We start from the raw sequence: 14,448 nt of genomic DNA, 5'->3' as shown, positions 1-14,448 counted from the left end.
GTAATGTACAACTATTGGATTAATGGACTGTCCACTCACTCTGGTGAGAGACGTTTGAGTTTTTATTAATCCATTAATTAATTCATGTATTCCTATCAATGACATGGGTTCCTTTTACATTTAGAGTTTTATTGATATATTGAATAACCTAATCTGGAATGATTAATAGTTTAATTGAACTTTGAAAAATTTATAAAAAGGCTATCATGTTAGTTATGAGTGACTGGTATCGTATATTTCACTATGTGCAACCTGGTCCACTGAATTACACATCTCACACAATAACTATTCCTTATTAGCCATTGCATTAAATACGTTATGGCCTTGTTCATTTGGGCTGCCTTCATCTACACATTATAAAAACAAATCACAAATATCTGCCAAAATCAAATGACATGGATAATGATGAAAGGAATCAAAAATTTATACACAATTTCTGACACAAATAAATATTTACAGAGCTACTGAACTTCTCTACAGCTCACAAATAACAAGTTGAAAGAACATATTTATTATTTAATTAGTACTTATCAGATTACAGATACTGCATGGAGCTGCGTCAGCTTATCAGAGTGTATTGGTCATAAAATGTGCAAAAAGTTTCAATAGTGAATCAAGCAAAAGAGGTTTACAATTCTAAAAACACAGAACTTCCTCCAGGCTTCACTGCTAGGTACCTATTCAGACATCCACACGCAGTTATCTGTCTGATCAGTCAATGTACGAAGATCATTCCTATAAACAAAAGCCTTTGACGTTAATTATTGACTAAACCTTTGGCCAAACCCAAAAAGAAAGGATTTTTGCCTGCTAATTATATGTCCTTTATACATAAAGTAAAAAGTTTTTCCTGGGGATGTCTATGTGGTAACATCTACATTGTATATTTTTGTCAACTACACTGACTGAGAAAAGTGAAGCACCCAGAAGGCGAGCAGCCAACAATATGAAAATTTGTGTGTTGGAGGGTATGCTATGTTATTTCAATGATCACAAAATTGAGTCAAATTTATCAAGGACTGGGCAGTTTGACCCCACTTATCTGTATGATGTTGCACCATGTCCAAATGCAGTCTTTTGCGTTGTGGTGTTAAAGGCACCCTACATATAGGGTTGTAACTCCTTAGTCCAACTATAACTAGTCTCCAACCAATGGTGCGATATGAACAGAATGTTTCATGTTTTTGGAGGGCAGGTGTAGATATGTAGGGGTTGCTACGTGCTTGGTGCATAGTTCATCATACTCAGTTGTAGTGGACAGATGTGGTCAATTGGAACCTTTACAATGACTATTCCTGCCCTCACATTCCCATGTTGTCCAAAACTGGACCATTGTCATATCCAGTTGCCCTACAAATCTGGATATTACATGATTCAACCAGCCCACAATGAGGCCCCTTTCAGACTGTCAGGTGCTGACAACACAGTTTCACACAAGTATACTACATCTCAATGTCCTTCACTGTGAACACTCAACATCTGGTTCCATTTCCATCCCTTACATACCCTACAAGGCCTGACAATGAAATGCACCCTGGCAGCCTTTCTACCTGTCACAGTGTTGCAACTCTAACCATTTAAATACTCATTGATGGTGTGAACATGTATGAAGTTACACCGACTTTTCACTATCTCTTCTAGGTGATTCATGTTTTTTGTCAGGCACTGTATTTGACATAACACAATGCTAATGCTATGTGATGTCCGCAACTACCACTCCCACAGTTTGATCAGTTGTTATTATTCATACATTTTTAAAATGACGCAATATTTGATGAGTGTATAGCTGTGTGGATAAGTGTCAGTAAACAAGAAATCCGTTAGTCCAGGTTTTATTTTTATCACTTCTTTGATCTCTAATAATGCTTCGTGTAAGTGAAAAATGCTAAGTTGGACTGTCATTTGTATTCCATGCTAAACAGTAAGTTCTGAATTCTGTGCAGGTTTGCTCACAGCACAATATTTGCAAACTGCTATCCAGTTATTAATATCTGCACCCATATTTTGCCATATAAAGAATTCCCTCTTACTCTATTTCTAGTTTGAAAGACATCTAATGACATCCCCCCCCCCCCCCCAATGGTGACTCATGAAAGTAGGTGAAAGTATATGTTACTAAATCTTGAGGGCTCAAAATTTTAGGTTTTTCATCTTTTTGAGCATTACAGTATAAAATGTCACCCATGAGAGTATAGGCTTCACTACTAAGAGTATCGGCCACGACATTATCATTCTCTCAAATGTTACAAACTTCAAAACCGAAAGCCAATATTCTAACTGCCCCTCCTCACTTTCTTGCAGTAAAACTTCTCTTATTCACAACACTGATGCATCAGTTTACAGAACAGTGTGAACTGTTTATTAAAATATGGTAAAGCTAGCACTGGGGTGCTTAATGTGCTTCAAAGCTCTAGAGGATGGCTTCCATGATTTGATAAACTCAGACTCTGGCCTTTCTTACATAACTCATTTAATGATGTCATTTTATGGGTGAATCAGTTTACAGAACAGTGTGAACTGTTTATTAAAATATGGTAAAGCTAGCACTGGGGTGCTTAATGTGCTTCAAAGCTCTAGAGGATGGCTTCCATGATTTGATAAACTCAGACTCTGGCCTTTCTTACATAACTCATTTAATGATGTCATTTTATGGGTGAATCTAGGAATAAGCTTTCTAAAGAAGTTTGCCATCCCAATAAAATGGGCTATAAATTTATTATTTTTAGGAGGCAGAAAGCCCAGGATGGATTGTAACCATTCTGGATCTATAGTAATGCCATCCGGTGAAACCACATACTCCAAACACTGAATTGTAAGACACGCTAACTTCATTTTATATGGGTTAACTATAAGAAATGGTTCACAAAGACAGAAAAAAAAACTTTAACTAAGTGCTGAAAATGTTCTTCTGTAGTCTTACTTTTTTATGACTAAATTGCCTGAACAATTTTAGATGTAAGAAAATTTAATATCGGAAAATATTTGGTTCATTAATTGAGAAAGTACAGCTGTTCTGATTGATAACTTGAATGAGACTCTATTAAACTCATAACCAATCAGTGGTAAAGGCTGTAAGGGGCTTAGGCTTTTCTACTAATCATATGATGGGTACTTGAGGACAATATTATGGAAATGGAAGAGGATGTAGATGAAGATGAAATGGGAGATACGATACTGCGTGAAGAGTTTGACAGAGCACTGAAAGACCTGAGTCGAAACAAGGCCCCGGGAGTAGACAACATTCCATTAGAACTACTGACGGCCTTGGGAGAGCCAGTCCTGACAAAACTCTACCATCTGGTGAGCAAGATGTATGAGACAGGTGAAATACCCTCAGATTTCAAGAAGAATATAATAATTCCAATCCCAAAGAAAGCAGGTGTTGACAGATGTGAAAATTACCAAACTATCAGTTTAATAAGTCACAGCTGCAAAATACTAACGCGAATTCTTTACAGACAAATGGAAAACCTGGTAGAAGCGGACCTCGGGGAAGATCAGTTTGGATTCCATAGAAATGTTGGAACACGTGAGGCAATACTAACCTTACGACTTATCTTAGAAGAAAGATTAAGAAAAGGCAAACGTACGTTTCTAGCATTTGTAGACTTAGAGAAAGCTTTTGACAATGTTGACTGGAATACTCTCTTTCAAATTCTGAAGGTGGCAGGGGTAAAATATAGGGAGCGAAAGGTTATTTACAATTTGTATAGAAACCAGATGGCAGTTATAAGAGTCGAGGGGCATGAAAGGGAAGCAGTGGTTGGGAAAGGAGTGAGACAGGGTTGTAGCCTCTCCCCGATGTTATTCAATCTGTATATTGAGCAAGCAGTAAAGGAAACAAAAGAAAAATTTGGAGTAGGTATTAAAATTCATGGAGAAGAAGTAAAAACTTTGAGGTTTGCCGATGACATTGTAATTCTGTCAGAGACAGCAAAGGACTTGGAAGAGCAGTTGAACGGCATGGACAGTGTCTTGAAAGGAGGATATAAGATGAACATCAACAAAAGCAAAACGAGGATAATGGAATGCAGTCAAATTAAATCGGGTGATGCTGAGGGAATTAGATTAGGAAATGAGACACTTAAAGTAGTAAAGGAGTTCTGCTATTTAGGGAGTAAAATAACTGATGATGGTCGAAGTAGAGAGGATATAAAATGTAGACTGGCAATGGCAAGGAAATCGTTTCTGAAGAAGAGAAATTTGTTAACATCGAGTATAGATTTAAGTGTCAGGAAGTCGTTTCTGAAAGTATTTGTATGGAGTGTAGCCATGTATGGAAGTGAAACATGGACGATAACTAGTATGGACAAGAAGAGAATAGAAGCTTTCGAAATGTGGTGCTACAGAAGAATGCTGAAGATAAGGTGGGTAGATCACGTAACTAATGAGGAGGTATTGAATAGGATTGGGGAGAAGAGAAGTTTGTGGCACAACTTGACCAGAAGAAGGGATCGGTTGGTAGGACATGTTTTGAGGCATCAAGGGATCACAAATCTAGCATTGGAGGGCAGCGTGGAGGGTAAAAATTGTTGAGGGAGACCAAGAGATGAATACACTAAGCAGATTCAGAAGGATGTAGGTTGCAGTAGGTACTGGGAGATGAAGGAGCTTGCACAGGATAGAGTAGCATGGAGAGCTGCATCAAACCAGTCTCAGGACTGAAGACCACAACAACAACAACATGATGGGTAGTTTGAAATGTTCTCGGAATCACCACGAGAGGTCAGTGTTAGTGCAATGAGTTGTTCACGTAATATTCATTGGACCGTTGCCTGTAAACACATGCCATGTCAGTGCTCTTGGAAGAGAGCTGTAGCAGTGATGTGGCTCTTTTGTTGTTCCCACATAGTGATTTGCAAAGATGGAAAAAATCAAGATTTGAGCAGTGATTAAGTATTTCATAAAGAAAGGTATGGAAGCAAAGGACATTCATGCCGATTTCCAGAATACACTGAGGGACTTTGCTCCTTTATATTCAGCTGTTGCCAAGTGGACAAACGAATTTAAATTTGGTCAGGAGAGCTTGGATGATGATTTGCACAGTGGTCGGCCAAGATTTGTCACTACTCCAGAATCATTGCAGAAGTGCACAAAATGGTCATGGAGGATCGCTGATTGAAAGAGCATGAAATTACTCACATTTGGCAGATGTCATCTGAAAGTGTATAACACATTTTAACTGAAGAACTGGAAATGAAAAAAATATCTGCAAGATGGGTGCCATGACTCTTGATGCTGGATCAAAAACACATGAGAATGGACATCTCGGAACAATGTTTGGCTCATTTTAGGAGAAACGAACAAGATTTTTTGTGCCAGTTTGTGATCTAAGATTAAACTTGGGTGCACTACTGTACCCCACAGACAAAACAACAGTCAAAGCAGTGGAAACATGCTGATTCTTTGCCACTAAAGAGAGCAAAGACAATTCTTTCAGCGGAAAAGGTCATGGCATCAGTGTTCTCGGATGTGACGGGGATTCTGTTTGTAGATTATCTCCCCACTGGGCAATCAATTACTGGGAATACTATGATAACCTCCTGGACAAATTACAACAAAAGATACCCAATAAAAAAGACAGTTTAGCAAGGAAGAAAGTCATCTTCCATCAAGAGAATGTGCACCCGCAAACATGTGCTGTCACCATAGCAAAATTAGTTGAACGAAGGTATGAATTGTTGCCATGCCCGCCTCATTCACCTGATATGGCTCCATCAGACTTCCTTTTCCCCCAAAACTGAAAATTGTTCTTGGTGGACAAAGATTCACTTCAAACAAAGAATTGATAGCTGGAGTTGACAACTATTTTGCAGGCCTGGAGGAAACTCATTTGGGATCAAGGCACTGGAACATCCTTGGACCACGTGCCTCATCCTTCCCAGGCCGTCATTTACCTTTATAAAAAGGCTCCAGGAAGCTAAACTTCCCCATTTGGCTCCTTGTTTCCTCAGTCTGCCCTGCCATATTGCATAATTAAAGCTGGCCACTAAATAAATGCCTGCAAGTCTCCACTTTGACCACTGAAATGTTTTTTCCTGCAAAGATAGGAATTTCTGAGCCACTAGAAAATACTTGTAAACTTCTAAAACATCATATGGAATGAGCGAGATAATGACAGCGACTCAAATGAGAACCTTTAAGAGACTATAAACCATGAGGAGAATAATAAGAAAACTGAAAGTCAAGTAAAATATGCACTGTAAGAACTGTCCAGACCACACCTTATTTTTTCACATCAGCTATAGAGGCAGTTCCTTCTGCCATAATCACTGCCTTCCACCAAGAATTTCCATCTTTTACAATTAAATTACAACAGACTACAAATACACTAGTAAGCAAAACTTAAGGATAAATGTAACTTTTGAACAATGTGTCACTACCAAGTAATATGGCTCAATAAAACTTGGGTTGCACATAAAAAGAACTGCCACAGCACAGTACAGAAGCAAACAAAAAAATATGCAATGAGATGAACAGAAATGACACTTTTATTCAAATACAATAATTAACTGAAGCCAACACGATTTATGATGGTCCCCTGGATGTTACAAAAGTTGAGACATAGTTCTTCAGTGTGTGTGATCACCTCAGATGGCAATGCATGCTCTTTAACTTGCTCCCAAGCTGGCCACAAGGTTGGTAAGGAGTTCCTGTGGTAGGGCATTCAATTCTTCCACCAGCATGGTTTACAACTACTGGATGATCATTGGTGCATATTGATGTGCTACAGTACATCTCCCCAAAGCATCGCACACATGCTCCATGGGATTTATGTTGGGGGAATGGACAGATCAGTCCATTTTGCTGAATATCTTAAAGCTTCTCCACCTGCACAGTTCAGTGTGTTTGCAGATTGTCATCCATAACAATGAAGTCAAAACCAAATCCACTCCTGAAAAGACATACCTGGGCTGATTGGTGAGTGTAACATGTTCAAAGATTTGGATGCAATATTATGTCTCTCTACACTGTAACATTTGGATCACCAAAACTATCATGTTCGACAATGTTCTTGGATGCATTACATGTTCCCACCTCTTGCCATACAAGAGCACAAATTTCATGTTGTAAGTGACCAACAATATTTGTCTCTGAGACATATTAATAGTTGCTATTGGTTTGAAACTGCATAATAATTTTCTTATAGGTACAAGAGTTAGATGTTTGTTTTGAATCAAGTATATCCCTGTTCATCTCTTTGTCACTGGTTCTGTTGTGGTATAGATTAGGTCTTTTAGTAGTACTTTATGCATCATCAATGAGCATAACAGGTTTTTTAATACCTTCTAATGATTTTTAAAGTTTGTTAATGAATGTTGTCAATATGGTCTTCTATTTCCTATTTTGGGCATAAGATTTAGGCCATGCAAATGGCTCAAATGGCTCTGAGCACTATGGGACTTAACTACTGAGGTCATCAGTCCCCTAGAACTTAGAACTCGTTAAACCTAACCAACCTAAGGACATAACACACATTCATGCCCGAGGCAGGATTCGAACCTGCGACCATAGCAGTCGCGCGGTTCCAGACTCTTACGTAGTGAGCTCACTCAACAAAAAATTAGTCACCCCTACATACATCATTACAACCTAGAACCGCTCGGCCACCCAGACCGGTGCCACGCAAATAATGTGCTATTGATGAAGTAACATTTTTGTACCCGAAGTGCAATTTCACAATTCAGCGTGGAAGAAAAATCATGGAAAATGTAAGCAGGATTATTTTCTTATTTTATTCTATCACATCTTAACTTGACAACAAATGAATGAATGAAAGTGAGACATAAAAGTAGTTTTCTCTTATAAAATCCAAACTAAGATCTTATTAATCAGTTACTTTCAAAGAAGTGTGTATGTATTTTATCACACTTTCTTAAAATCCTTTGACATAACTGTCAGAAAAGTAAGGGATCCATATTTAGAGATTCCTTCCTTTTCCCAATTATATACATGAGCACATCAGCATAGCTATCAAATATGTCTTGGGTCATGCAGCTGACTGCTAACATGGCTGAGTCCAGTCATGTCCACACAAGATTTCAATGCTTCCCTGGACATGCCAAGGTAACAAAACAAGTTACTGGTTTTTAGTTAGTGTCAAATGATCTTATCCAAAACAATCATGTTTGACAATGTTCCTGGATGCATTACGTGTTCCCACCTCTCACCATACAAGAGTAAGTTCTTGTTTCTTTAAGTAATTTGAGAAAGACTGACAGTTTCCTACATCACAAAACATATCTGAATAGCCCATTACAAATTTCAAAAAGCTAAAATACTACCCACAGAGCCAATTCTGTAATTTATATCAATAAACTGTAAAGATTACTTATCCTTTTTGGGATTATAAGAGTTAGCGATCACAGTTAAAAACCTGCATTCATTCAGTACATTCCTCCTGCAAGTATTCATTAGATCACATATCTGTTAAGTATGTAGACAAATGATGAATAGTGTGATCATAAAATATAGAAGTAATTTTTCAGAACATGTAATTGTTTTCTGTGAAATGAGTTAGAAGTAGTGTTTGAAAATTGTTTATTGCCTACTAATACATTCCTTGGCTCTTTTCTTGAAGATTCAAATTATTCTGGGAGTCTGCACAGATGATGTGCAATTGAAGCAATAAAACTGTGTTGCCAAAGTAGTGGATGAGCACATAATCACTGCATACAACATGTGTGCAGATGTATATCTAACATTAATTCTTCTTGAACCATAGTGGCATGCTGATGAACTCTGACGAAAATTAGATATGAGAGTCAGAAATGTTAGCCTATTTTAAAATGGCTTTTCGGCTCTATACAGAACATACCGTACATCTGCTAATTAGTAACAATATGCAACTATGATCAGTACCAGACGAACTTAATGATCTTTCTTAGGGATGCATGATGGTGTTAATGAATGAAGATTGTTTATGTGGGGGGAATGTCTGAAATATGGCTGCAGGCTAAGGTCAGTGGTGTAAATTTGTGTAACAACATGTCAACTACTAATTACAAAGCCAACATATATTTCAAGCTGAGCTTTCATAAACAGTAATGTAGTGAGATAAGACAAGTCAATAATCTCATTCTAACCTTGTATGAGCATTTAAAAAACTATTTTATATGACAAAATGTAATGATAGTTATTGTTCATCACTATTCCTTCTCCTTATGATTGAGATATTTAAGTTGCTGTTGTAAATACAACTTGTTTATTGTCATTTATATGAAAAAAATATTTTTATTATTGCTCATCAGTAATTCTGTATAATAAAGTCATAACCTCTTAATCAAGTTCTTTCTTTTCAGGTGTTCGTAAATCCTGAAGATGCAAAGTTTTTTGATGGTTCCTTAAAACAAGATGATCCAGATGTGGAAAGAGTTCGCAGGTAAACTTATTACCTATTGTGGGAAGTTCACGTGTTGGTACAATATGTTTGAGATGCTCAGTCAAGTGAACAATTTTTTGAAGCAGGCTGAAATGACAGTTTCTTGTATTAATGGAGGAAGTGGATGATAAATCTGTAATTTTATCACTCTGTAACTGATTTACAAAATGATCTACATGTAAAGTCCACTCTTAATTTATTAAAAATCACTTGTTCCTTAAAAATTGATAAATTTTTATCATCAGTTTCTACAATCTCACTATTGTTAAAACAAACTTAGTCTTGTGATGTCAGTCTCCATCCGTATTTAGTACACCAACAACACCTCCAGTTTCCTGACCACTCTCCTTGTACATAAATATGCCTTTTTCATAAAGTCTTGCCACCCACATACATAAACAGTACAGCTGCCATGATGATCAATTCCAACTCAGTATCTGAAGTTGTGGTCATTGTCTTCACAGGCTGCGAGTACCACACAAAACTAATCATAAACAAATTTCTGTGGCATATCCTCCAACTTTCCAACCACTCCCACAACCAGGTGACATCCATTATCCTCTCATTAACAATAAATCATAGACTGGATCAGCTGAACCACAGCCTCTGTCAGAACTTTTACTATCCCCATATTCTGAACCAAAATGACAAATTTTCTTTCCAAAATCCTTCCTACTTCTCTGCAACTGGTATTTCTTAACATTGTCTTTAATACTTTCTAACTTATGACACCAAATTGTTGACCATTATTTAACTCCAGAAGTTAAAATTCTTAATTCTGTCAATACAGATATACAAAATTACAACACCATTATTAATACATGTGTATATTTGCAAGATGGTTACCTACACACTTCAGCATGAGGTCACTGTGATGTGTGAAATTTTTTAACCCCTTGTTAACATGATGAATGGTTGAAGGGGAAGATGGATCAAAATAATAAGGGTGTCACTGAAAGTTTATTTATTTGATGTACTTCAGTTGATACATGTTTCATAATTACAAATGGATCTTGATACTTTGATCACTTAATGACAATTATATACAGTATTCGCAATTTAGTGCATTTATAGCACAAACTGCAGCATAGTACCTGCGGTGTATGATATTTTCATATATTCAATTCTTCTTTACAGTATATGACTAATTCCCTTTTGTTTAAATTTACATACATATACATTGTTTATCAAGACTGAATGATGATTAATTCTTTTTTCTTGCTTTTGCATAACTCATACTGTTGGCTTTTCCTTGCAACAATCAGTAAATTCATTTAAAGAATAAAATAGGCTATTCTCCAGTATTTCTCTTGCTGTGTGCTTAAAGGCATTAATATTCTTTACTTGACTAATATTGCTTTGAAGACAGTTGAATGTGATACACTTTTCTCATAATGACCAGTCCCACGTTGGTTTATTCTCAGTATCCAACAGTTCACTGTTTCGTACAGATGAACCTCATGTTTTTTTGTTAATTCTAATTACTAATGTTCTTCTCAGAGTGTACTAGTATTACACACACACACACACACACACACACACACACACACACACACACACACACACACACAACGAATTTTTTTAAAGTGCCCAGCACTGCCCTGACCCATTCTGACTACTACCGCCAAGCAGGCAGCACTACTAAGTTACTGCTGGATTCCTGTTTATTCATCATGAGTTACTATTCCTGTTAATACATGTCAGTAGAATGAAAGGCTAGACTAATCTAGGAGAGCTCTATCAAATGGGCATGTAAAATTTTGATTTAAAAATAAGTTTTTTGTAATGGATAACAAACTAACGCCTCTTGTTTTACATTGAGTATCCCGTCACAACCTTATCAGCAGTAATTGTTTGGATTGACTCCAATTACACAATTCAAGAACAAAATTGTAAATATCTGCCAAAACATTAGAGACAATATGCCTATGACTTTTAGGGGAGACATCTGGTGTATACATAAATATCTGTTACTGTTTAAATATTTAGTAGTTTGAATGTTTGAAGGCATCTTGTTCATTGTTTCACATTGGTCATTAAGAATACTGGCCTTTTCTGTAAGATGAGTACCTCCTTCATACTTATTTACCTTCCCCATAGTTCTGTTCCATATGACATTATGGATTCTAAGTGTGCAAAGGACTTCAGTACTAACAATTTTGGCTAACTTTCATAGCGCATAGCAGTCTGAATTTAATTTACTGCTTATACTACTGAGGTATTCAGTCCATGTTGATTTATCATTGAGGTGGAGACCCTAAAGAGTTTACACAAAGTACTTGCGCAAGTTTGTTGTCCGATTTTTTGCATTAACTCTTTACTTTTTTAATGATTGTTTTTAAAGCTCATAATATCTGTTTCTTTTTTTCTAATTCGATATCAGTGTATTATTTCCAAACCTGTTATCTAGTCTATGAACACACTTTCAGCTCCATGTGTAGATGTTTTTAGATGCATCCCCTTAATTGAACTATTTGTGTCATCTGCAAATAAAATTGATTTCATCTGAAAGGTGAGTGACCTTTGGACACTTCCCTCAGGCACACCATTTAGAATCATCCCCATATATGAGTAGCATTTATTAATCTGCTAATCTCATATTTCTACTTTTTGATATCTGTTCATTAAGTAGGATTTTATCAGACTGAATGGTGCACCTCTCACTCTGTAAAGTTCTAGCTTTTGCATAAGAATTTTGTGAATGCTGTGGTCTCCTCTAGGAGAGGGTCCATACAGAAGAGCTGTACAAGAATAGAAAAAGTTGCAAGAGGCTCATCATCAGCACCTGGAAAAATGAACATGCAACCTGATAATGATGATGATGATGATAACTAACACATGTGTATGTTGGCAGAATGGTTGTCCAATAACTTCAGCTTCACTTTGACTTATTTGTAGAAGATAAAGTTGTTTCCAACAGGAGTGTCAACTTCTAAGGTTTGAGGGTGTGAATAGATGCCAAGAAGAAGGTAAAGAAGGTATGAAATGTTTTTGCTGAAAACTGCTGCAAAACACTTTTTCTTGCTTCTAATCACTATCATAACAAAAGAATTTTAGAAAATTCAGAAAACCAGAGATCAAACAATATTTACGAAATTTTACTTCTCTCAGCTGAAATCCAACAGTTTCTGTTTTGGTTGTAAATAATTATTATTTTGAGGACACTTTAACATGACAGTTTTAGGTGGAAGGTGTATTGAGTTATGGTAATATAACTTACTGCTGGATGTTGGATCTCAAGTATCACATTTATAACAGTAGCAACCTAAGCAAGTAATCGTGGGGTAACCATTACCAAACAATTTGTGTACTTTGGCTTGCTTTGGGTTGTGCATTGCTGATCGTCTTCTTTTCTTTTCTAAATGAGTGAAGAGACTAATTGTATTCCACGAAGAGGTATGACTTTCACAATATCAGAAGGAATTGGTGTTCCCTCTGACAATGTGCCAGTCTGCTCTTGCAGAAGCATAAAACAGTGGTGTACGCTGCTAGCACTGCATGAGTGGTGGGTTTTTTCCCCAGCACCACTCCTCTCTGGGCTGTCTAAGCTCTTGTTAGTTACACTTGCATGCATCTGTCGCGTTATAGAGTCTGCACTACAGTGTTCATTCATATTACACAGATCTTGTATGCTGTAATTTATTTTCTGTGCATAAAGTTGTTTTAAACAACTGTAAAATATAAAGAACATTTACAGCATTATTTGTGAACACAAAGAAGATTTTCACTCTCTTCTATGATTTAATTCATACAGTAGGACAGTCATTCACCCCAAAATGAACAGCTGATTTTATATGTAATTAAGTACAACATTTATTGCTAGGAGAAGATTGTAGCACTTACATTATTATTTGTTATTTCCAAGTTATATGGGTTTTTATGTATAAACTATTGTTTAAGCCACTTTCTAAAAGTACTTCCTGCCAACATCTTAAGATCATTTTGTAGCAAATTGTAGAAAACAGCTCTCATCAACACCTACAGCTTCTTTGACATAAAGTTTTTTTTTTTTTTTTTTTTTTTTTTTGTTAATCTTCTGGTACCCACATGAAATCTGTTTTATGCCAGATATCATTGTTGTGAATTTCCACACTACTATTTATGACCTTAATGTCTTCTTTCATTAACATAATTAATATTTGTTTTTCATATTGGCTCTGAAGAAACATTTACATGCCAAGATCGCTAGTAAAGCATTTATTTGGCTTAGGTAACCATTTTTGGCAAGGCTATGTTGCCTCTTTGGATCTTAATGTTTTATAACACTACATCATCAAGCACAAGATCCAAAGATGGCAACGTAGCCTTGCTGAAACTGCTTATCCATGCCTTACTAGCCATCTTGCATTTGAATGCTTCTTCAGAGTCCACCCTGCTGCAGGTTGCCCCCACACTGATACAATGTCAGGAATACATAATGTATTTTTCTATGATTACTTTTAGTCTGTCTCTCTCAAATTGAGCTCGTGCCTTTTCAATGAAGTTTTGATCCTCTTCATTAAGGTTGGGCTCACTGCCTGCCCAAAAGATACCAAATGAGTCTTTGGCATGCATAGTTTTTATTGGATGAAATCAGCATTTGAGTACTAGGTCACATTAGAGGAGCATAGCTTTTATCAGAACAGTTGCTTTTTTACTAATGTGATAAACCTATATAAAATAACTTAGAAGTCATTCCCATAAGCATCAGTATAAGTAGACTATACCTAGTCAAAATTTGTTGTTATCTTACATTATGGGAGTAGTCTACAGTTGCTGCTTCTGCATATTAATGTGTAATTTGATTCATTCCACATCCAAGTATTCCCTCCTGCATGACACGATTTATGGAACATGATACATAGGGGAAGATGGGGCACTGTGTAACAAAAAAGTTATTTTCTTATATTTTGAAAAATGTATTTGTGAAGACATTTTTCTTTTATGTATTTTTTTAAGGATCCCTTAACAATCATTTAAAGCTCACAGACTGAGTGAGGCTTTGAAATTGGTGCAGTTACTGAGCATGTTAAGTATGAATGTAAATTGTTACAATGTTTCCCAGTGCGGGGTAGAGTGTAACACAT

General features: G+C 36.5%; 1 protein-coding gene across 1 annotated transcript in view; it reads left to right on the top strand.

The window, feature by feature from the left end:
• LOC126248041 (microsomal glutathione S-transferase 1-like) overlaps positions 1-14,448 on the top strand; it is a 46,531-nt gene that overhangs the window by 23,050 nt on the left and 9,033 nt on the right. The window contains exon 2 of the mRNA XM_049948666.1: positions 9,303-9,382. Coding sequence (XP_049804623.1) covers positions 9,303-9,382 — 80 coding nt within the window. The remainder of the gene's footprint in view (positions 1-9,302; positions 9,383-14,448) is intronic.

Source organism: Schistocerca nitens, chromosome 1, assembly GCF_023898315.1.
Source record: "Schistocerca nitens isolate TAMUIC-IGC-003100 chromosome 1, iqSchNite1.1, whole genome shotgun sequence".
Classification (NCBI taxonomy): domain Eukaryota; kingdom Metazoa; phylum Arthropoda; class Insecta; order Orthoptera; family Acrididae; genus Schistocerca; species Schistocerca nitens.
The sequence above is the reverse complement of the archived record's forward strand: the minus strand, read 5'-3'. Positions and strand labels throughout refer to the sequence as shown.